Genomic DNA, 22,089 nt, shown 5'->3' on the forward strand with positions numbered 1-22,089 from the left:
TACGCCATCAATCATTGAGCACTTATTTAAGTGCCTACAAAGTGCTGGGGAGTGTGCTGGCCGCTGGGGATTAGGAGTGAAGACTGTCTAGTGAAGAAGACAGATCATTCTGGAAGGCATAACATAAAGAGCGAGAAGAGCTGAGCTAGGGGAAGTCGGGTGGGGGTGGATCTGTCTGACCAGCTTCCTAAAGGAAGTGATGTTGAAGGGGAAACCTGACTGATGAGTAGGAGTTTCCCCAAGTTCTCTTTTTCTTTGTCTTTTCAGGTTACTGGAAAAGCTGCGGGGTTTGCGGCTGGGAAGATACTGTCTAATGTGTCATCTGCTACAATGGTCAATGTGAAAAATGTTTCTACTTTTACTAATCCGTTCAGATGGTATCTTTCATGAGGATCACATGCTAACACATCTTCACTATTTAGTCTTATTGTGCAATCTTCTCACGCTCCCCTAAATTTGAATACTGAAGTGAACCTTGGTTGGCCCTACTTTATGGGTCCCAACTCTCCACTTTTGGAATCAACTTGTTAATAAATTCTCCTCTTTCCTACCTCAGGGCAATAGTAGGTGGAAGAAACTCTAATTTTAAAAGGATTACAACTGAAAGTTACTCTGACTCTATTGCTAAGAGGTGTGATCAGCGCAGTCATTTGCAAAACCATCTGAGCCGAGCGGGTCAGATTCAGGGGTGAAAGACAAATGCCTAAAACCTGGAGGTGTGAATGGTGTGCATCTTGTAATGTATGCATGAGCAGAAATGATGGCCTTGGAGAGATAAGCCAGCTCCCCTCTTATTCTGTTTACTGATTCCTGTCTGTGAAATTTTAAATTCCACATGTACTATAATGCAAACGATGGCGGAGGGATGCTCTCATGTCTCTCTCTCTCTCTCTCTCTCTCTCTCTCTCTCTCACACACACACACACACACACACACACACACACACACACACAGACATGAGCATAGCCCTTTAGAGCTGCCTGCTTAACTTCTCACAGCAACTTCCTCCATTTGGGCTGGACTGTGGTCCCTGAGGGAAGCCTCGGCATCTGAATTTGGCAGGGAATCCCATTCCCATGGAAGTCAGGACTGCCCTCACACTCCCAAGGAACAGTCTGGAAAGGTTCTCACCCATTTGCCTCTGGCTTCCTTGGAGAACACGTGCACCCACCCTGGACCAAGGAGGGGTTCCCAATATTCCCCAGCTCAGGCAGATCCACAGGTGATTAGAAACTTCTTGCCTCTGAGTCCAAGGAAAATGAGATCTAGGTAAATCTTCACCAGCCCACAGCTCAGCCCTCTTGCTGCTCCATAAAAACGAATGTTGGCAGTGCTTTACATGTCAAAACTGTCCAAGTGGAGCCTGACCTTTGGGCCTTGGGATCCATGCTGAATTCATATCCATTTAGATTTGACCCCATTTCAAGTGTTCAGAAAATGTGAAAGAATTTTACAATAGCCCCCCTCCCCCCTCCCCCAAAATAATTGAATGAAACATGAGGAGGAAAAACAAATGGAGAAATTTGTGAGAATGGCTGAGACTCCATCTGCTTTTGTAAGCAGAAATAGGCAAGTTATCAGAGTTTAAATTGCCTTATAAAGTATCTTTACCACAGCGGAAGAGATGACCAGAAATGCATTTTTTTTGGCCTAAATTTCCTTTCATTTCTCCCTTGGGATCTCTCTTTCTTACTTTTTACCCCATCTTTCTGACCCTCTGGTTTTCTCTCTGGCTTTGACTATGTAGGCAATTTCAATTTCACCACACATGTGGGTCAAAACCTTATTTTAGGAATCATCATAGATGTAAGAGTACTGCTTTTTCAGAAGCAAGTAGTTTTGTGGACTGTATTCACACAGGCAAAGCCCAGCCTCCGCTACCAGGTCCTGTCTCCCAGGGCTGCTGTGGAGTCCAGAGCACAGCCTGGCAAGGCCACTGGGCCTGGCTGCCTTGGTGGTGGGCCCTTTACTGCCCAGGGCTCTCTTTATAGACTATGGATATAGAACTGATGGCTCAAAACTGTTTTATCTTGGTAAATTAAATAAAATCCAGTCCACAACACAGAGGTGAATAGGCATAGACACTGATAGGCACTCAAGTGGTAGCCAAGCTATAACTGTCTGTAAATGATCACTAGAAATGAAGAGCTCTGTGCCCCATCTCTGGTGATTTCCTAGCTAATCTCATTTACCCCTTTCCTTAGTCTGAAGGCCTACTTCCCTCTGCCATGGAGGTCCAAGCTGAAAATGCTCCTAGGCCCTCCATTCAGAACCTGAGGCAGCCCCTTCTCTGTGGTTTCCATAGCGAAGTGCTCTGTGCCCTCCTGGGACTCACATTTCTCTCGGGTTCTGTCATTCTCTGTTTCACTAAATAGACTGTATTCCTGATTCCTCCATTGTGCCTGGCTCAATCAATGTACTTTGAACAAATCTTTTTTATTTTTAATACTGTAATGTTCAAGAAATCATGGTTAGCACTCTTAATAGCTCAATGTCCACATGAGTCAAATAGACTTTGTACAGCCTAGCCTGAGGACTTAATAAACTTTTAAAAAATTGTTCCTATGGAAAAAATGCACCAGGAGTGCCAAACAACCGAATTAAAAATGAACTTTTGGAACTCAAGACTTTCAAAAGTGGAGGCTATTTAGAGAATAGTTACCTGCTTCTAATTTCTAACTGTATGAAAGGGTTCATGTTTCTGCTCCTGAGAATAGTGATACTGGAACAGCAACCAAGATGCTGCTAGACAACACTGCCAGGAGTGTGCAGAGAGAGTGGTCCCTTTGCTCCAGTCCCAGCAGCTTACTGTGCCATTAGTCCCTTCTGTTAATGACAGCCGTGTCTCAAGTGTCAAGACCTCGCGGTGAGAAAAGCTATCACAGGGCTTCAACTGTGCCAGCTGAATGAAATGCATCGATGATATTTGCTTGCATATTAGTCAGTAACTTTTCCATCAAAAGCAATGATTCTACCTTCTTTCATTCATTTTTAAATCCTTCCCTAAGTTTCTACCCTTTGTACTCACCGGATTTTTTGTTGTTTTTGAGAGGGGTATCAATACCGATTTCCAGGGAATGAGAGCTTGGAGTGACCTGCTGGTATGGTACACAGCCAGAAGCATGTGTCATTCCTTCTACTCAGTTAATTCTCCACCAATAATCCTGGATGTCCCTTAGGCAGGCGCTAAATGTGATAAATGTCAGCAAATGAACTGACTGGGCAAAACCACTAACATATTTTCAGTTGTAACCAGATCAGACTGTAACTGCCTAATCCTTAATAAATAGAGGGGGATAAAGAATTGAAATCTCCTTTGGAAATAGCTCTGTTCCATAACTTCACAGAAAAATATTATAATAAAACTTGATGCACATGGGCCTATGAAAATAGATGTTGCATTAACCAGAGTTAAATTACACACATACACACATACACACACACACAAACACACACACACACAAAGGTAAAAGGGCAGCATATTGGGCCAGAAAATAGCAATTGTCTGACATTAGATTAAAGACGGTTGAATAAACTTCTTGAGGGCAAAGATGTGCATTTATGCTTTTTGGCTAAGAGACGCAGTGTGTGGAGCATGGCTAGAAGCAGACAAACGGATCTGAATCCAAGTTCTGCTGCCTTATAGCTGTGTGACTTAGGAAAATTACCAAGCCAGTCTGCTTTCAACTTCTTCATATATAAAGAGGAGAAAATTATTAGGAATGTCATAGAGAAAGCACTTAGCACACAGTAGGTGTTCAGTAAAATGCAGGTTTCTTTCTCAGCCTTTCTTTGCACACTCTGTAACACCAAGTATGCTTACTAGGATAGCATCTATGTTCAACAATTTTCTTTCTTGATGTTTTGAATTTTTTTTCTTACTGTCTCACATGAGTTATGATTTCTCTGAAAGTTTCAACATTTTACCTTTCACACATCTTTTGTCAGGAAGCTACCAGCAGACACAGCCCACCAAAATGAGAGAGTAAATAAACAAACAAATGGAGAAACACAAGGGACCAGACACAGGGAATCTGATAAAAGGAAGAGTTGAAGGGATTCTCAGGACAGTGGCACGAAGGCCTGGGATGACAGCTGTAGCAGCAGGCTCAGAGACCAGCCCTTGGGATTGTCGCTGGGGATGGAGGGCTGCTGGGGAGATGTGCCCAGGAAAAAATGGAGCAAACAGATGATCTGATAGGAATTACAGTGTCGAAAATGTATTGAGAGATGTTTTACTGAGCTGTTGGATGGTATGAGGAGACTTAGCCAGAGAGTCTAAGAAACTTCATAAGTGAAAAAAAAGTTAGACGCTTAAGTCCTGAAAAGGAATTATAGTTACAGTGTACTATTAGTCTTAGCAGTAAACATTCTTTATGTCTTCATAAACCTGAACACATTGATATAGCCTTAAGCAAATTTTTGACATCACCATATTGTGATAAAGCGGGAAAGGGAGAAAGGGTTGGAAATAGAACTAATACCTTCATCCATTATAAGAAGAGGCAATAGATATTGCCTAAAATTCATAAATCAAGAGGTATCAGGTTTGGATGAGTTTAGAAATGTGATGGTAAATACCAGAAGATGCAACCCAAAATGATGAAAGTGGTTTCCTCTAGAGACAAAGAAGGGTGAGGGAAGAGGGGCCAAGTAATAGCTTTTGCATTTTACCTCTATTTGTCTTCTTAAATTATTTGCATGTGTTGCTTAGATAAAAATAAAAATTAAATTTAAAAATGAGGACAGTAATTGCATTTTAGAGTCATAAAATTCAGAATTATAGGATAAAATTGTAACAAAGGAAGTAAATCATGTCCGATTACTAAAGGTAAAATACTCAGCAACAAGTTTGGGTCCAGAATTCATGTGTTGTCATCTCTTATTCCCATGCATCCCCCACTTATGACACTTCTCATAGCAGCTGGCATGGGTTTCTGTATACGGGAGGTGCTTAAATATTCGTTGAATGATAAATAACTATACCAATTGTTGAATTTTTTCATGGTGATTTTTAATGAGCTTGGTCTGGACAGCTGAGGGGGTCATAGCTGAAGTTTATATTTTTGTTCTATTTGGAGGGATAAGATTATAGCTTAAAAGGACTTTTGAAAAACTCTCCCTGAAATCTGATTGTGAGGTAGACATTCCACAGGTCTAATCTACTTTACACAATGCCTGGGTTTGCCAGAGATTCATTGCAGACAATTCATATTTGAGTGAGGCAGTCTAATGGGAATTTTAATTATGCATTCCTATAGGATTTCTAAACTCTATTCTTGGGACAAGCCAGAACTCTCATTTGAAAACTCGGTCCTGAAGGAACGTAAGGTTCCGGGGAAGTGCCTTAGGAAAACTCTGAAAAGCAGGAAGGGATAAAAGAAGTATTCTTGTTAAAACAAAGTGTGAAAAGCAGTGAAACAGAGCTTCAGAAAATATTACGTCTGTACCACATTATCTCAGCTTCCCAGGGAAAAGTGTTTGCTGAATTAAAATGTAGTATTTTGGCCTCGGATTTTACGATGCGGCTTAATAACAGAAACATCACAGTAAACAGTGTCATGGTGTCTTTGCAAAATTTCCAGTGGAAGATGTCTGTCATGTTACCTAATTCCCCCAAAGATAAATGCACCTTTGAATTCATTTCCAGGAGAAAGTTTGCCTCCATTGATGAACTTACACACTTTCTTTTATATTAGAAAATAAAAAAGAACACTCATATCCCTATGTCATTTCTTTCTGCCTCAGTTGCCTGGAAACTCAGAGTTAAATGAGAGCTCAGTTTTGGAAGTCACCCATTGCAAGTGTCTGCTAACATTTAATTTGGATTGTTTTAATGGATTTGGTTCCAATGGTCCTTATTTTGCAAAGAGAAGAAAGCTAACACTTGTTAATTGCCTACAAGGTGCAGGCTCTATGTGTTGTATGTCTAATGGGTTATTTCACTGAATTTTTTCAATAATCCTGCAAAATAGGTGTTGTTGTTCTCATTTTACAGATGGTGCAGCTTAGTTGCAGAGAACTTAAGTAACTTGGCCAAGGCGATATGGTCATTAAGATGCTTACAAGTTTTTAGACGTAAGCAATGTATAAATTCTCAATAATGTACAATTAATATTTAGACTGATATTAGAAATTATTCAAACCTATTTCTTTTCCTTTGATTTCAAGAGCATACATCCTATCACACACACACACACACACACCCCCCATAACTTCTTTCCTCTCTTCCTTTGCTCTCCCCTCCTCTCCTTGTTTCTACATCCATGTGTTGGGACTCTCTCTCAGGCACTATATTAGCTTTTGGAGGTACAAAGATGAATTGTATACCGACTCTGGACTCAAGGAGCTTACAGTTTAGTGGAGGGGTTAATGTATATACTTAACTACAATTCAGAGTAGAAAGCAATGAATGCAATGAAGCATACAAAATGCTTGGTGAGTACAGAAGGGAGAGAGAGAAATTCCATGGTCCCAACTCTCCAGGAATTCACAGTTCACTGGACCAAATAGATACCTAAACAAAAGTATAATACAATATAAGGACTCTACTGGAAACACAATGTTTTCACTAAGTTGTATGCACTAGAGGAAGAAGAAATGAACTCTACTTGTTTCACAGCTGAGAAGGGGTGATTACAGCCACATGGGCAGTTAGGGCAGGGGCTAGAGAGGGCCAGAGGCTGGGGTCCTAAGACACTTCAGAACTGTCTAAACAGGTGGACAGGATGCTGAGCCAGTAGGGAAAAGGTGTGGTTTGGCAAAAGACATTCACAGGGAGGAGAGCTGGTCCTGTGAAGTGGAACCTCAGGGAGTGACTAGATCTGAGGTAAAGCTGCAATTACAGGGAGGAGGCCTGGAAAAACCAACAGAGATAACTAGAACCTCAACTACTGGCCTCGGCCCCAAGGAGTATGGAGCAATGCAGAATTGCTTAGACACACTGTCCAGCCCACGACTGGGAAGGACAAGGGAGTCGGAAAGAAAGAGGTCAAAGGGAGTATTATATTAATGTGAGCATGTGGTCGCAGCAGTGGAGATGGAGAAGAGGAACAGGTGTGGATGATCATCAGTGGTATCTGTAGTAGCACCTGGGAATGTGGGCCTAAGGGAGAGAGAGGAATTATACTGACTGCAGAGGTGCTGAGCCTGGTAACTGGGGAATTGGGGGTCAAAAGAGTAAGAGGGTTGATGGAAAGTTATTTTTGAAGGATGCTGGTGGCTTGAGCATGTTTGAAGATAGAAAGGAGAGAATAAAGACATATGAGATGATAATTCATGGAACAAGTCATCTGGAGCAAGAGCTGAAATACAGTGTTGGTTTTAGAGAAGGGGAATGTGAGGGGTAAGGGAGAGAATGAGAGAGAAGACAGGTGAGTGTGCAGAGACACCCTGAGGATGGCAGAAGTGGGGAGCTGCCTGGGCCCACAGCAACTCCACATTGGAAATCTCTGAAATGGTCTTGGCATAGAAATCTCCTTGTGAAGCTCTCCTTTCCCCTGGCCTGAGCCCCTCCTGCATGTTCTCTATACTGTAACTAGAGTGACTTTTCTGAAGAGCAAATCTAATTCTTTAACATTAAACATGATTGAATTAAGCAACTACCCTGTGGTAGGCACAAGTTATGCCTCTGCTCAAAAACACTCCATTCAATTTTTTCCATAATTTTCTATCGCCCTCAAGATGAATTTCTGAACTCCTTACTATGGTTTATAAGGCTCCTCATGATCTGACCCCTGTTTACCTCTCTAGTCTCTCCTCTCTTGACCTTGCACTCTAGTCACCCTATACTGAACTACTTGGACTCATCCAAAAGAACTCAGCTCCGTCTGGTAGGCTTTTCCCCTTCCACCTCACCAACTCCTATTCTTCCTTGAGGTAGACACGTAGATGATACTGCTCCTCCAGGAAGCCTTTTCTGGTTCCCATGATTATACTAGGTGATTCATCTCTGTGTTCTCAGAATACCTTATGGTAACTTCTATCAGAAACCTTATAACAGTACATTATAATCACTTGTTTCTACCAATTACTTATGGGCAGAGATTGTGTCTTGGTCCCTATTGGTAAATTATTGATGTTCCATTGAAATAAAAGAATCACTTGGAATAGACCCTCATCATTCCCCAGGATATAGGTCAGTCCAGCCTCCAGCTAAAGCGCCTCTGCAGAATCTCCTTCCACAGGTTTAATCCACATGGCAGCTGAGAGTGATTTCTCTGCTTTCCAGCCACGACAACTAGAACTGTTGGTGCAGGTCTGTGGGCAGATGGTGTTTTAAGGGCAGACTTGGTATGGAGGAAGGTGGGAGTGCTAGCGGCTGTTCCTACCTTCTGAGGAGGAGAGGGTGAAGTGTTGGCATCCTTAAATCCCCAGAGTATTAGAAAGGATGATGGGGCAATGATACAATTCATTTGTTCAACAAATATGTTTTGGGTGCCTACAACATAGTAGACATGTTAGGGGTTGGACTACAATGGTGAACAAGATGGACACAATCCCTGCCTTCAAGTAGCTTGCAGTCTAGTTCAGGAAGAACAAAGATATATGAGGGGTGACACCTGCTAAAAGAGAGGAAATAGAGGGAGCTCCCAGAAAATATAGGATGGGAGCTAATCTAGATTGGGAGGCCACAGAAATCTTCTGGAGGAAATGTCTTAGCTGAGACTGAGAAAGCTTGAGGTTAGGTTGGCCAGGCAGACTAGAGCAGAAAAATGCTCCAGGCAGGAGGAACGGCATATTTGAAGATGTGAGGGTGAAAGAAAGCATGGTACTTTTCTGGAATTGGAGGACACTTTTTATGGAGGGAGCTGGAGTGTGTCTAAGTTTGAGGGAGAAGATGGGTAAATGCTTGGGAGTAAAGGGAAGAAGAAAGCTGGGAATGGAAACCAATAAATCTGGAGTGTTTGGCAGGAGCGAGGTCATACAGGGTTTATAAGCCACCTAATGAGTTGGATTTCATTCTGAGAAAATGAAAATCATTTAAGGGGCTTAGGAAAGTGACAGACATGAACAAATTCCCACTTAAGAATATTCTGGTTGCAGGCTGGTGAGACTGGCAGGAGGCAGGTCAGTTAGCAAGCACTTGAAGTGAGAATGGACAATGGTCAAAACTATTCTGGATGTTTCGCCCATGGGTATGTCCACTCAGAATTCATTCATCTGTACCAGAGTCTTGTGGACATAGAGATGGGCCTGCCAGCTCATTAGCCTCAGGGCTCTCCCCAACATGGATCCTTTTCCAGGAAAAGTCTCTTCATCCTTGTTGCCAATAACAACTCCAGTGGCTAAATGTCCTCAGCACCCCCTTTCAAGGCCTGCCATAGAACAGGTCTCAGGGAGGTCAGGCAAAAGAGGTGAGCTCAAAATTGGTGTGTGGGGAATGGATAAAAGAGAAGAGGGTACCACCAAGGGGAGGGAGAAGGGGACAAAAACCCAGAGACACAGAGTAGAGATGTGAGCCAAAGACCAGAATGTGAGGCCCACACACTCCTGTGCTCACCCACGCAGACCTGTGGACTACCGAGAAGTAGGGCCAAAAACCTCCCTGTTTATGAAGTTCATGTTTCCTAAAGGTGGAGCTGTACTTAAGCTCCTGTGAAAAGCAAACTGTGGAAAATGCCAGTGATTCAGGGTGGAGGGAATTAGCAGTAGAAAGAAAGGGAAACAGGTCAACCACCCCCATTCTTTCATCCTCGGGACCTTGAAACTTGATTTTGCAGGATGCACAGGAAAGTAGTCATTGGCTTCCCTCTATTATGCTGTACTCAATTTATTGTTTGGAGGATAAGGTGCCACTGTTTTGTTCAGATTCATTGAATAAAATGCAAATATTCAGCCAGAATTCTCTAATTAGTATCCGGAGTGCTGCCGAGGCTGTGTATGTGCGTGTGTGCGTGTGTGTGTGTAAGTTTGGTCTTCCCTGTTTAAAACACAATGTAAAAGAGTACGATGATTCACTCACATTACATCTCTCTGAACCCAGCAGTCTAAACATGTGTGCAGTCTTCTGTTTCCAACCCAGAACTCCTTATAGTAAACACCTTCTGAATCTCCAGTCTTTGCGCCCGACTTTAATTAACCCTTAATGTGAAAATTTACTGATTAGTACACTGGCTAAACAGGTTTTTGCTTCCTTTCAATTTCACAAAAAGAAACCACCACCCCCCTCTACCAAACTGATAACAACTGACATCTGATCAGAAGAGGCAAGACTAATTAGAATGGGTGCAAAGGGGATTGTTTGAGTCACCTACATTAATGCACATTACAGTTAAATATCTGTCAGATTTTCCATTAACCCTCTTGCATTTCCATCTCCAGGATCAAATCTATTTCTTAACCTCATACCCCTTTTTTCCTAGTTGGAAACTTGGTATTCAACAGGCTTAATTACCCTCTAATGCTTTAAATGCACAGCTCTTATTGATGGATGCAACACACGGACAAAGACCTTGGAATGAGAATAATAGAAGCCATTCCCCTAACTGTGTTTTTAAACCCTACGTATTATGATCCCAAGGCTAACATGTTCTTCTTGTTATTGTGTTTATTTCTTTATTGAGGGATACAGAAGTTGATTGTTGCTTTATGCCAATTCACTCCATTGTGCTCTGGGCTATTACATACCAGGAAGACAAAATAAAATAACATTGAAAGTGGAGTATTCAGCAAATAGAGTTCTATTGTGTAAAACGTTAAATAACATGTTCAAAGTTGAATTTGTAGATTTAGAGGAAAGGCCCACGTGATTTGGCCTCAGTTACTATAGAGAGTGGATTGTTAAGGATCAGGGCAACGTAATGTATGCACCCAATGGGAATCCAATAAATATCTGGGATGGATGTCTCCTTCAGATTAAAAGCTCTTTGAGGGGAGGGACTACGCCTTCCTAATATTTTAGATGGGTGCAAAGAGGGTTCTTTGAATCACTTAATCTTTTAATTTCCAATTCCTGGCACATTGTAGTTGCTCAATAAATTTTTATCATGTGAATGAATGAATGCATACAAGAATTATGGTTTCACCCTATGGCGAAACTTTAACAATGACCCTGAACAGGTTCTTAAATCTTGATGGACCATGTTAAAGAAAAAGAGAGTGAGTGAATTTTCTTTATCATTTAAAAAATCTAACAAAACCCTTGGATTTTTTGCTTTAAAAAACTAAATCACATAGAACTCCCTTGGGTTTTTTCCATTTTTATCTGGGATCAGAGGTACCAAGAAGCCCAGCAGCAAATCAGCCTAGCAACAGAAGCAAGAATAAACCTGCAATATGATGAAAATAGCTCAGTTTGGAAACACTCTCTGATTATTTCGTTTTTAACAATTTTATTTTTCCACTTACAATAGCACACTTTGTTCTCAGCTATAGTATCAATATCCAGAATTGTCCCTGGCATACAGGAGGCACTCAACAAGTATTTCTTGAATGAATGAATAAAAACTATTGCTAGAGTTGAGAATGGAGCAGTACTCAATTTAGCCTGGATTCTTTAGTTCATGGCTCCTGGTTGGGCCAATCAGGAAACACAGAGATCTGTGGATTCAGATAAGGCAGCTTCAGTGAATTTGTCTGAAAATCCCTCCCTGCAGCAGAATTGGCTTAAATTTTCCCTGAGGTAGAAATAGACTGGAAATGCACACAACAGCGAAATTTCAAACAGATATCACAAAAAAAGGCCCTGTTAGCACAACCCAAACCACCTCTATCCATTTCCTTAACTTAGGCAGAGTAATAGTTAATAGTACTGGGCTTAAAATCAGACCAGTTACTAACTGCAACTCTCAGCAAATTATTTAACCTCTCTGAGCCTCAAAGTCCTCACCTGTGGAAAAAAAAAGGGGTTGATAATTTCTACCTGTAAAGAAAGGGTTGATAATATCTACCATTTGAGTTATCTGTGTATGGCACAGTGTGGGTACTAATATTAAAATGAACAAACCAACTAACAAAACACATGCAAAATCCTTTCTGCTAATTTTTCCAATCAAGATTCTTTGATACAAATTACATTAACATACGTGTCTGGAAATTCACTCTGGATCCTGGCTTTAGCACCAGTGTCATGGAATATTAAAAACAAATTTTTGTTTCCTTTGTAAACCTGAAAGATAAATGATGAAATATTAAAGGTAAAATGAAAATGCAGACATAATGCTCCTTGTCTGCCATGGACAACCTCAGTATGTCTGCACCAGCCCTTTTCCCTTTTGCCAGCATAACCTAGCCAAGGTGAGTCACAATGGAAATGAAATTACCAGACGGTCAAAGGTCATTCGCAATAATCATCTAGCAACTCTTGGGTCTCTATCGTAACTACACTCTAGATTTCAGGTCATTTATACTTTGCCTGTGGCCATAGGTTTGTTACCATCTTTTAGATTCACTCCCGGATTCTGAATGTACTGACTGATTTTGTTTCCCAGCATTTTTAGGATGTGGGCTTGGTTTTGTCTTTGGCCCTCCATGATTCTGACTTCCTCTGACTTCACTCTAGCCCCTAAACCCAAACCCTAGTGCTAGCCTAATTGGCTGACCGTGTAGCCAACCTCTAGCCCCCAGGAAAAGGATGGGCTGGATACTATATTGTTGCAGAACACGGAATTCTTAATTATTTTCCCATTAGGAAAGGCATTCCCAGTTAATTCAAAGTTCTATCTCTTCTCTGGCACTTTCACTGGACAATTACAAGGATTTGTCAGTATATGAGAGCCACAGTGATTCCTCCACCCTCACCAAGGCCAATTGGGAAAAAATTTTCTGAGTGTTCACCTTTCAGATCAGATATATACAAAATTACCTTAAAGATGAGGAGAGGAGAACTTTAGGAGACTTGCCTGATTTATGCCAAGAGTTGATATGTAGAGCAGTGAAAGATAAACTTGGCTAGGTAGACAGAGAAGGGTGAGGTTCTTAATATATGATTGAGGAGCTTGGCTTTAAACTGTAGAGGAAATGTACAAATTTATGTTTCGGTCATAACAAACCATCCATTCACTGGCTGCCTTCCCTCTCAGAATTTTTAGAGATGGGAGAATTCTAAACCAAATATAGACTCTACTCGAGTTTCATGGATCTAATGTTAGAAAAAAATTCACACTTTGAAATGTCTGATTATAGAGGTCTGAAAAAGATCACTTTTTGGTTCAAGAGGTTAGGGCTTTCAGATTGAACTTTCATGAGCCGTGGTCAACCAATAAGTCTTTCACACCTTAAACAAGTTGTTCAGTGACTCGAAGATAAATCAGAACTGCATGCATCCCTCTCCTGCCCTCTCCCATAACCTTCAAATCAGAAAGGAAGGAAAATTATAGCCAGGAGACATTTCCATTTGCAAACCCCAAACATTAGCAAGACAGTCACTGAAGACATTTTGTGAAACACCAAGTACCATTTGCTCTCTCAGTATGCAGAGAAGGGATTACTTAGAACAATCTCAGGCATGGAACAATAAAGATGTCTCCAAAAATTCGATTATGCTGCATCTGTCTCTCAGGTGCCATTCACATCTAGGAGAACCGAGGTGGATACCCAGTAAAGGGAGAGTGGCATGGGAATGTCCCAAATTTAGTTTCTGCCTGAGCATGCAGATCTGTCTAGGTTTGGAGTTCTGAAAGGTGAAGAAAAGGCCATTTCTGCACACTCTACTGGATAAATTACAAGCAACTGGTCAACAAATTCAATCTACCATTTTTTAGTGGAAAGCCAAGATTTCCACTATTCCCAAAGCTAAAGGGCTCCAGTTAGCAAATCCTGTAGTAAATCTTCTTATGTTCGAAACAAAGTGCATATGAGAAGCAGAAAAAAACTCATAACTAGTGTTTTCATTTAGGATGCTTTAGTTCACAAACTTAGGAGTTGCTTAATTCCCAATGTCTCCCCTCCCATGACTTTGGTCATGAGTAGCAGAGATTTAGCTAATCTGAAATGGGAACACATATTTGTACTGCATACAATGGATGGTAGAGTTAAAACTACTCTCTCTGAGTTGGGAATACTTGGCAATATACTAGATGAGACAATAAGAATTAGAAAAACCTTAGAAATATGTACATCCAAATGAACGATGCTTCTCAAAATTGTCATCTTGGGAAGCAACTCATTTATTTTCTTTATTGCTTTCAGAGAAAGTTCACAAACAAAACTTGATATGCAGTCCTATCGCACCACAGCTATTCCTTTTTTTTTGACCCAAACCAGCATTACCCAACTTGACTGTTTTCAAAAATCACCCTGACAGGATGCATATTATTGTAATGGTAATGATCCATTCAATGAGCTAAAAGCTGTGAAGACAATTCTCAGAGAAAATTTCTATAACTGTATGGAACAATAGCACCATTATTAAAATGGGTCCAACCCACCAAAGGTGAATGCTTTAGAGAAGGCAACACTTATCTGACTATAGAGCTCTGGTATACTTGCTCACAACTCAGACACAGGACTTCAGAGTCATACCTTACAGATTTGTTGAGCTGAAGGAACAATGTGATTCAATCTACAAAGTTGGGATAAGGCTTTAAATGGGTAGCCATTGCCCATTAGAAGGTCCATTAGTCTGTAGAAGAGGTCTTTAGCTTGAAATGCTATGACTATTTCTACCATTTTTTAAGGGCCTTCTTGAAAAGAGGGAATTGGCATCATATGTGTCATATGCACTAGGATATGAAAAAAAATTATCTAAGGCATTGGAAGATGTTTGTTGATTTGGCCATTAGCACCCATCAGTGTGCTTGGATCCTGGAAACTACGGTGGGGACTAAGAGGTCAGGAGATGGTGTACATTTGTTGATCTGAGCAGTAGAGCCAGAAAGAGGACAGAGGATGTTGGAGGTGGCAGGAAGACTCCCAAAGAAGGGCTAAGAGGGCACCAAAGAGATATATTTCCCATTGTAAACTGTTTATTGGTTAGCTCCATAATGTTCACGCTCAGGAAGGTCAACAGTCACAGCTGTTTTTTTGGTGATAAAGATTGGCCCTGAGCTAACATCTGCTGCCAATCATCTTTTTGCTTGAGGAAGATTGTTGCTGAGCTAACATCTGTGCCAATCTTCCTCTGTTTTATATGTGGGATGCTGCCACAGCATGGCTTGATGAGCAGTGTGTAGGTCCATGCCAGGACCTGAACCTGCGAACCCTGGTCTGCAGAAGCAGAGCACACAAACTTAACCACCACACCACCAGGGCAGCCCCCACACAGATATTTTTGATTTTTTTTTTAAACAGCTCTGAAAGTTAAAGATTTAAGACTTTCTGTATCCTCAAAGGACTTAATCTACTATGTAGATGATGTAAATATGGCTCAATATTATAAGAAATATTCCTTTTGAGAATTCCACATGATCTACAAGTGGTCACTCATTTCCCAACAAATCCTACCTTTGAGTTGTATAGCACAACCTTCAAAGTAGACCATCCAAATCCTGGTTCTGCTACTTATTATCTGTGTGACTTTAGGAAAGTTATTTAACCTCTCTGTACCTCAACTCCCTCACCTGTAAGATGAGAATAATGGTATTTCCTTTATATGGGTGACATGAGATACCACAAGTAAAAGATACCACAAGTAAAGGAGACAGAAGTCATCCCTTTATAGAGTAAATACTCAATAAATGCTAACTCATATTAATATCTCATTATTTATTTTCTCCATTTTTATGGTCAGAAGTCTGGGCCTAGGGAGGGTAAAGTGCTCCCCACTCCTCACAGTGCTGGATAGTGGAAGAATTAGGGATAGTTCTCTTTTATTCCTCCAATAATAATTGTGTTAGAATTTAAGACTTACTTCGATGCCTTTCCTACATAATGGTAATACTTGTTAAAAATATTTTGATGTCATGTATGGCTCTTTCCATAATTATCATCATAATAGCCACCTTTTTCTAGACACTGAGTGGAGAATTACCTCATTTCATTCTCAAAAAATCCTGGGATATATTATTATCACTTTTACAGGTGAGGCAGCTGAGACTTAGAGAAGTTCAACGACTTGGTTGAGGTCACACAGCTAGTGAATGTCAGAGTAAGAATTTGAACCAAGATTGATTCAAATCAAAATGGCTACAGATAACATTAGAAAATAGTTCCACAATGCTGTTTGTTTTTAAGTTATCTCCAATTTATGTGTATTAAAAATGGAACTTTGTAAATTATACACATGACTCTAAATCCATTCTTCATAATCTATAATTTTAAAAGACACACAAATGGATAAGAGCTGAAAACTTTACTTGGTGCACAGCTCTTGAATTCTAGTTGAGTCTGGTTTTCTCTTTGTACACATCTAGGGCAAAGGTTAGCTGGGTCACAGTCTGTGGTGCTCACGGCATTCTCTTCTGGGCAGTGGCCATGAAAACTACACTAGGAATGGGATTGGAATTAGGCTCTGCACTGTCATACTGTCCTGACATATTGTTTTGACATGTAACGTGCTATCTTTGTACTTGGACACTGATGCAGACCTGTCAAATTACATGCACAAAGCAACATTCAGACTTTCTTCCCTCCAGGAAGAGTTTCCTCTTTCAAGTTCCCTAGGGATCAGAGCTTACGCACCAGTACGTGCTCTGGAGGCACAGAGCTATCTTGCCGTACTACTTATGTTTGGGGCAGAATAAAACCTCTGTTATATGGTAACCACAGAGTATAAGATAACCACAGATTTTTTTTCTGTTTGTAGTTGTGATGATTTCATTCTTTAACACTTAACTCAGGCATTACTTTTTCCAGAAGCCTTCCCTGATTTCCTTTCGCTGGGTAAGATACCCAAGCTCTGTGCTGTCATATCATTACCCTTTCCACTCAGTATTGAAATGATAGTTTTTAAAGCCTGTCTTGCTCTCCAGACTGTACTTGCACACAGGGACCATGCCTTATTTAAGGTTGATACTAAGCCCTCATGTACCAACATGGAGTCACAGCAGGACCTATTATGATGGGTTGGACCTTTAGACATTTCAATTGGTTGGTGTGGGTGTAGTATGGTCATTAAATACTCTTAATATCATGTCTGGCCTTATTCAATAGTCAGCACAATCACCACAGTGTGCACATGGTAGGTGCCAATTTAGCAACTGGATGCATAAACATTGGGTAAATCACAATCTTATTGACAACTGGACATGTCACTAAACTCATAAATCATAATGCAACATTCTTAATAAGCAAGAGCCTTTGATCACTACAGATCCCAATGACAGTAATGCCCTACAAGGAAATACTACATGCCTCCAGATACCCCAAATGAACCAGGCTTCATGAGGTCGTCACATGAATCCGTCAGAACCACTATGTCTTTGTAGTCTTGCTCCTGTTCCAACACAAACATAATGGTAACCAAAGCATAATGACCAAGCTAGATGGTCTCTGGGTGCCCTGTGTTTGGAGTAGTAGAGCCCTTACCTGTCTGTGTTGTTGGGAGACTTGATACCCCAGTCCTGTGATGGGTGGATTCTGCATTTTCTGAAGCAGGATCTTTTGCTGAAGTGGCAAGGGTGATCTTAGCAAAGGCTGACTTGATAGAGGTTGTGTGGGCTGGGATGTTGGCTGCTGTGGCTGTTGTTGCTGCTGCTGTTGCTGCTGCTGTTGTTGTTGCTGCTGCTGCTGTTGCTGCTGCTGCTGCTGCTGCTGTTGCTGCTGCTGCTGCTGTTGTTGTTGTTGAGCTGAAATTGAGCCCTGCTGCTGCTGCTGCTGTTGGGTGTAGTGGAGGAGAGAAGGCTTGTTCTGGGAAGGCAAAACAGAAGGCATCTGTTGGCTTGCTTGATCTGAGTTAAAATGGAACAAAGGCTTGGTGTTGCCATGACGGGGCTCCAAGGCTGTGTGCGGGTTATTAATAAAACTTCGACTGAGATCCTGAGGCTTTTGCTGCATGAGTACATCCAGGTGTCCTCCCTGGGCCGAGGGGCTGGCCTTGTACATGTAGTTAGCCATTACTTTTGACTGGCTGCTGCTGCCAGCTATCCCAGGCATGGGGGAGCTCTGTGGGCTGAATGGCTGCTGACCAAAAGAAGGGCTGGGGATTTTTTCCTGCCCAAATGGGCCTGGGGATGGCCCAGCAGAAGAGGGCAAGGCTGACCAGTTGGTAGGCTGGTGCTGTTGCATCCGGGCATGCTGCTGACGATTGGCAGCTATCTGTTTGAGCTGTTGGGCGTGGGATACTTCCTGCCAGCTCGGCAGGGCTCGGCTTGCTCCTGAGGCTGTCTGAGGCTGAGCCTGGCTCTGAGGGACTGAAGGGATTGGGGATGAAGTGGGAAGGGCAGAGTTGGCCATAGAGAATGCAGGCCCAGCTGATGGGGGCCTCAACTGAGGAGAGCCCGAGGGGCCCTGGGTCAGGCCGGGTGAGTATTCACTTTTGATCACTGTCTTCTCCATAGACAAGGTGGGCCTGGGAGTGCTCCTCTGGCTTTGCTGACCCAAGTCAATGTTAAATGGGTCATCCTGCTTTATGGTGGCATTGATCATGTTCTCCAGCTCAAGGTCACTCATGGGAGGCACAGATATGTTGGTCAGTTCATTGAACAGTTCCTGCAGCTCAGGATCCATCAGCTGCTCTCCAGAGTCATCTCCATACCTATTAGAAAAAATATTCTCCTGGGTCATTTGGCCATCCATGTGCTTACTGCAAGACAGAGTCTCTCCTGGTTCCTTCTTCACCTCCTTTAGGCCCATGTTAAACATACCACTGCCCGGAGAATGCGCATGTGGAGGCAGAGTGTTAGGCTTTCTCAGGGGTGCTTGGCTTATGGGCAAGGTCCCCGACATAACCTGACTTTGTCCATTATTTACTTGGAGGCCCCCTTGTCCTGCAGAGAGATTCTCCCCAACACGGATTCTTTTCATATCCAGGAATGAGTTGTCGACAAAGCCATTGGGCCTCTTGCTGTTGGCAGGAGACAGGTTAACTACCTGTTTTCTTTTCAAGGAACCCTGGAGCTGAAAGACAGAGGGGAAATAAAAAAGAAAATATGAGATATGAATCCTGATATGCTTGTAATCAAAAGCCACATAATATTTAAATGTGTCTTCCATTTATACATAGGATAAATTCAAAAAAGAAAAAGGCACCAATCTGGAAAATAATACACAGTCTGGGATATGATGAAACCCACAGTAGCACAAACAGAACAAAATAAAATAGTCCTGGAGGAGCAGGTCAACCAGTGGTTAGAGATCAGAGTGGTTCCCATGATTGGTACCTAGGCTGATGGATGAAGAAGCCCTCATTGATCATCAGGTGTTATTAATATCTACAATCAATAACCAAAGTGGTGTTGTTTTCTGGAGCAGGCCAAAATATTCCATATGCATGCACACACAACCCCACACAGCCTCAGACGACTAGACCGAGCACTATTCTGATCACGATGGGGAAACACCGAAGAGTCTAAAGCTAGGACACAATTTCCAGTTTCTCTTTTTACAGATTCAACCCCTTCACTATTATCCTCTAGGGAAGTAATTAGAATAGTTGTCGTGTCCAAGGAGATGTTCTATCTGTCGTTCATCTATTTTTCTCTCCGTAATTCTGCGGCTTTGTATTCAGCCCATGTAGTAACTGTGTGGGCACACAGAAGCCGTGAGATTATCTCTGATCAAATGAGACACTCTAAGTGTAGATTTTCCTGGGGATTCACTTATTATGTTGCCTGTCTCTCAATCTTGTAACCAAAACCAGGTGTGGAGAGGCAGTAATGCACAGTGGTTAAGCACGCAGGCACTGGGAGCTGGCTAAGCTGAGCTCAAATTCCAATTCTGTCACTGAGTGCTAAGTGGCCATGGCACTTTACTTCTCTGAGCCTCAATTTCCTCATCCAGAAAATGGGGACAACAGCATTTAACTCCTAGGAAGAAATGAGACAATGCATGTGAACGTTTCACACAGTGCTCGTTCTAGTAAGAATTCAATTACAGTTTATATAAAAAGTATGGCTTACTATATTCTCAAAGGGGAGCACCTCTCTAAATAGCAACAGTAACAGCAAAACGTTAAAGGACATCGTTCACTAACTTACTGATTAGATTGTTCTATACGAACTTCAGAAATTATGGAGCAAGTTTTCAGGATCATACAGTCACATCAATAAATTAAAAAGAAACATAAAACATCCCTCTTTGATCTTGAGATCCTTGTTGATTTGCCTCTAAAATGAGAGGCTCTCTCTATCGAAGTGCAGCTGACCCACTTACATCATTTAATGTTTGCTCAGGGTAATTGTAAAACACCTGAGGCAGAAAGATGCTTCCCCGATAGAAAATTCTATCATTCCTCTTTTCTTCCCTTTCCACTTACCACCATTCCACCACCCTCCTCAAGATTTCTAGGTAACCTAATTAAGAAAACGACATTAACGTAACTGAGCATCTATTATATACCAAGTATTTTAAATACGGTTACTTTATTTTCCTTACAACAACCCCATTAGACATGTATCATTTATAGATAAGAAACCAAGGCTCAGAGAGGCTAAGTAACTTGCCCAGTGTCACACAGCTAGTAAGTGGTAGACCTGAGCTTTAACTCAAGGTCTGCATAGTTCTAAAGCCTGTGTGATTTCCATGATATGCTGGAATCGGCTTGTTTAGGGCTAGGGTACACCCAGCACCAAGGGGCGGGGGACAGTAAGCACAGAGCCATCGTGGATCTCTGGTAAAATGATGAGGAATCTGGGAATGGCCAGGATGCAGCACAGGCCCCAATGTGAATGATATGTTTCTTGTCCTGTAGCTTATCCATACCCATTTCAATAATCCCTTATCTGTGGTTTTGCCCACTCACAGCTGGTATATAGTTATGGTGGATGTGCCATGTTGGATAACCGCTTTCTACCTTTTCCTGTTGTGAAGTGGTAATCAGAGAAGGGAACCTGACCCAAGCTGGGCCAGTCAGTCCCTTCCATGCGAATTCTGGGATTGGAGAAAATGAGACCAAGCCCTCTTTGGGTGGCTGCACAGTGATTTACAAATCTTGTGAGCTCTCATTCCATATGTCAACCGGAGTCACAGACAAAGTTAGTCTGTAGAAAGAGAGAAGAATGAAGCAGAGAGGAGAGACACAAGTGTTGATGGCATTGAAGGGCCTGATTTCAATCACAGCTCAGCTCTATGTCTCTCCTTGTCTTCCTCGACACATGGTGGAATCTTTATCATAAATTTCCCTTTTTTACTTAAGCTAATATGAGTTGGGCTGCTGTTAACCAAGACGCCTAACTAAATCCCATGAGACTTCACATTCAGCGATGAGCAATGTGCAGCAAGGGAGAGGGTACACTTTGTACCTGAGTGTGAAGCCCCCCACCCTCATCTCTGCCGCCTCTGCATGCTTCCAGACTCCTGACCTTGTCTCCTCACTGATGTAGGCAACATTATTACAGACCCCTGCCAGCCACCACAACAGTTGGCAGAAACTCCAAGTTGCCACCGTCTGTCCTCAGGGGGTCAGGAAGAACACAGACCAAAGAGGTTTGGACGTGTCACCTCAAGAGAGGCCATGCTGATTTATTTCATATAAATTACATGTGGAAGGTTCTTTCACAATTAGTAAAGAACAAACAAAGGAATACATTCTTCTTCCAGGTTTGGGTTATCACCTTTCATTTATTTTCCCCTGCTTTGAAAAAAACCTGTTCTGCCAGATTCTCCCATTGTTCTGGTCACTCCCTGGGCAGTGCAGGACATACTCCTCCAGTAAGCGGCTCTAGCACTTTCTCTAAGCCACCAGGATGGTAGAGGCAGCAACAGAATTAGCAATGGCTGGGGTAGTAGTGATACGAACAGTAACAACAACAACAACAGTCATTCACTGAAGGGGTGCATGCTGCTCATTGTGCTAAGCCCTCTGTACGACAAATCTCATTTTTCTCACAGCAACTCTAAGAATCCTCACAACAACTTTGAGGTTGATACTATTTCCTACTCATCGCCCCCACCTTTGACAGATGAGAAAACCGAGGTTTGGAGATCAAGTAACTTTTTAAGGTCACACGAATAGTAAGTGAGAAAGCTGGGAATGAGACCAAGCCTCCCACTCCCAGCCTGTGCTGTGTAGTAAATGGCTCCCCAGGCCCTGAGAGTGGTGAGTGGGCCCCA

At 42.0% G+C, this 22,089-nt stretch overlaps 1 protein-coding gene and 1 long non-coding RNA gene across 6 annotated transcripts in view; one reads left to right on the top strand and one right to left on the bottom strand.

Moving 5' to 3' along the window:
• Positions 1-5,721, top strand: part of LOC139083828 (uncharacterized) — a 127,773-nt gene extending 122,052 nt beyond the window's left edge. For 2 of the 4 annotated variants that reach the window (XR_011540793.1, XR_011540792.1), the window contains one exon: positions 268-5,721. This is a non-coding gene — a long non-coding RNA (uncharacterized lncRNA). The remainder of the gene's footprint in view (positions 1-267) is intronic. The other 2 variants (XR_011540795.1, XR_011540794.1) reach the window with 2 other exon arrangements.
• Positions 1-22,089, bottom strand: part of MAML2 (mastermind like transcriptional coactivator 2) — a 334,322-nt gene that overhangs the window by 84,357 nt on the left and 227,876 nt on the right. For both annotated transcript variants that reach the window (XM_070622943.1, XM_070622944.1), the window contains exon 2: positions 17,407-18,936. In XM_070622943.1, the coding sequence (XP_070479044.1) occupies positions 17,407-18,936 (1,530 nt within the window). The remainder of the gene's footprint in view (positions 1-17,406; positions 18,937-22,089) is intronic.

The sequence above is a fragment of the Equus przewalskii genome, chromosome 6, assembly GCF_037783145.1.
Source record: "Equus przewalskii isolate Varuska chromosome 6, EquPr2, whole genome shotgun sequence".
NCBI lineage: Eukaryota > Metazoa > Chordata > Mammalia > Perissodactyla > Equidae > Equus > Equus przewalskii.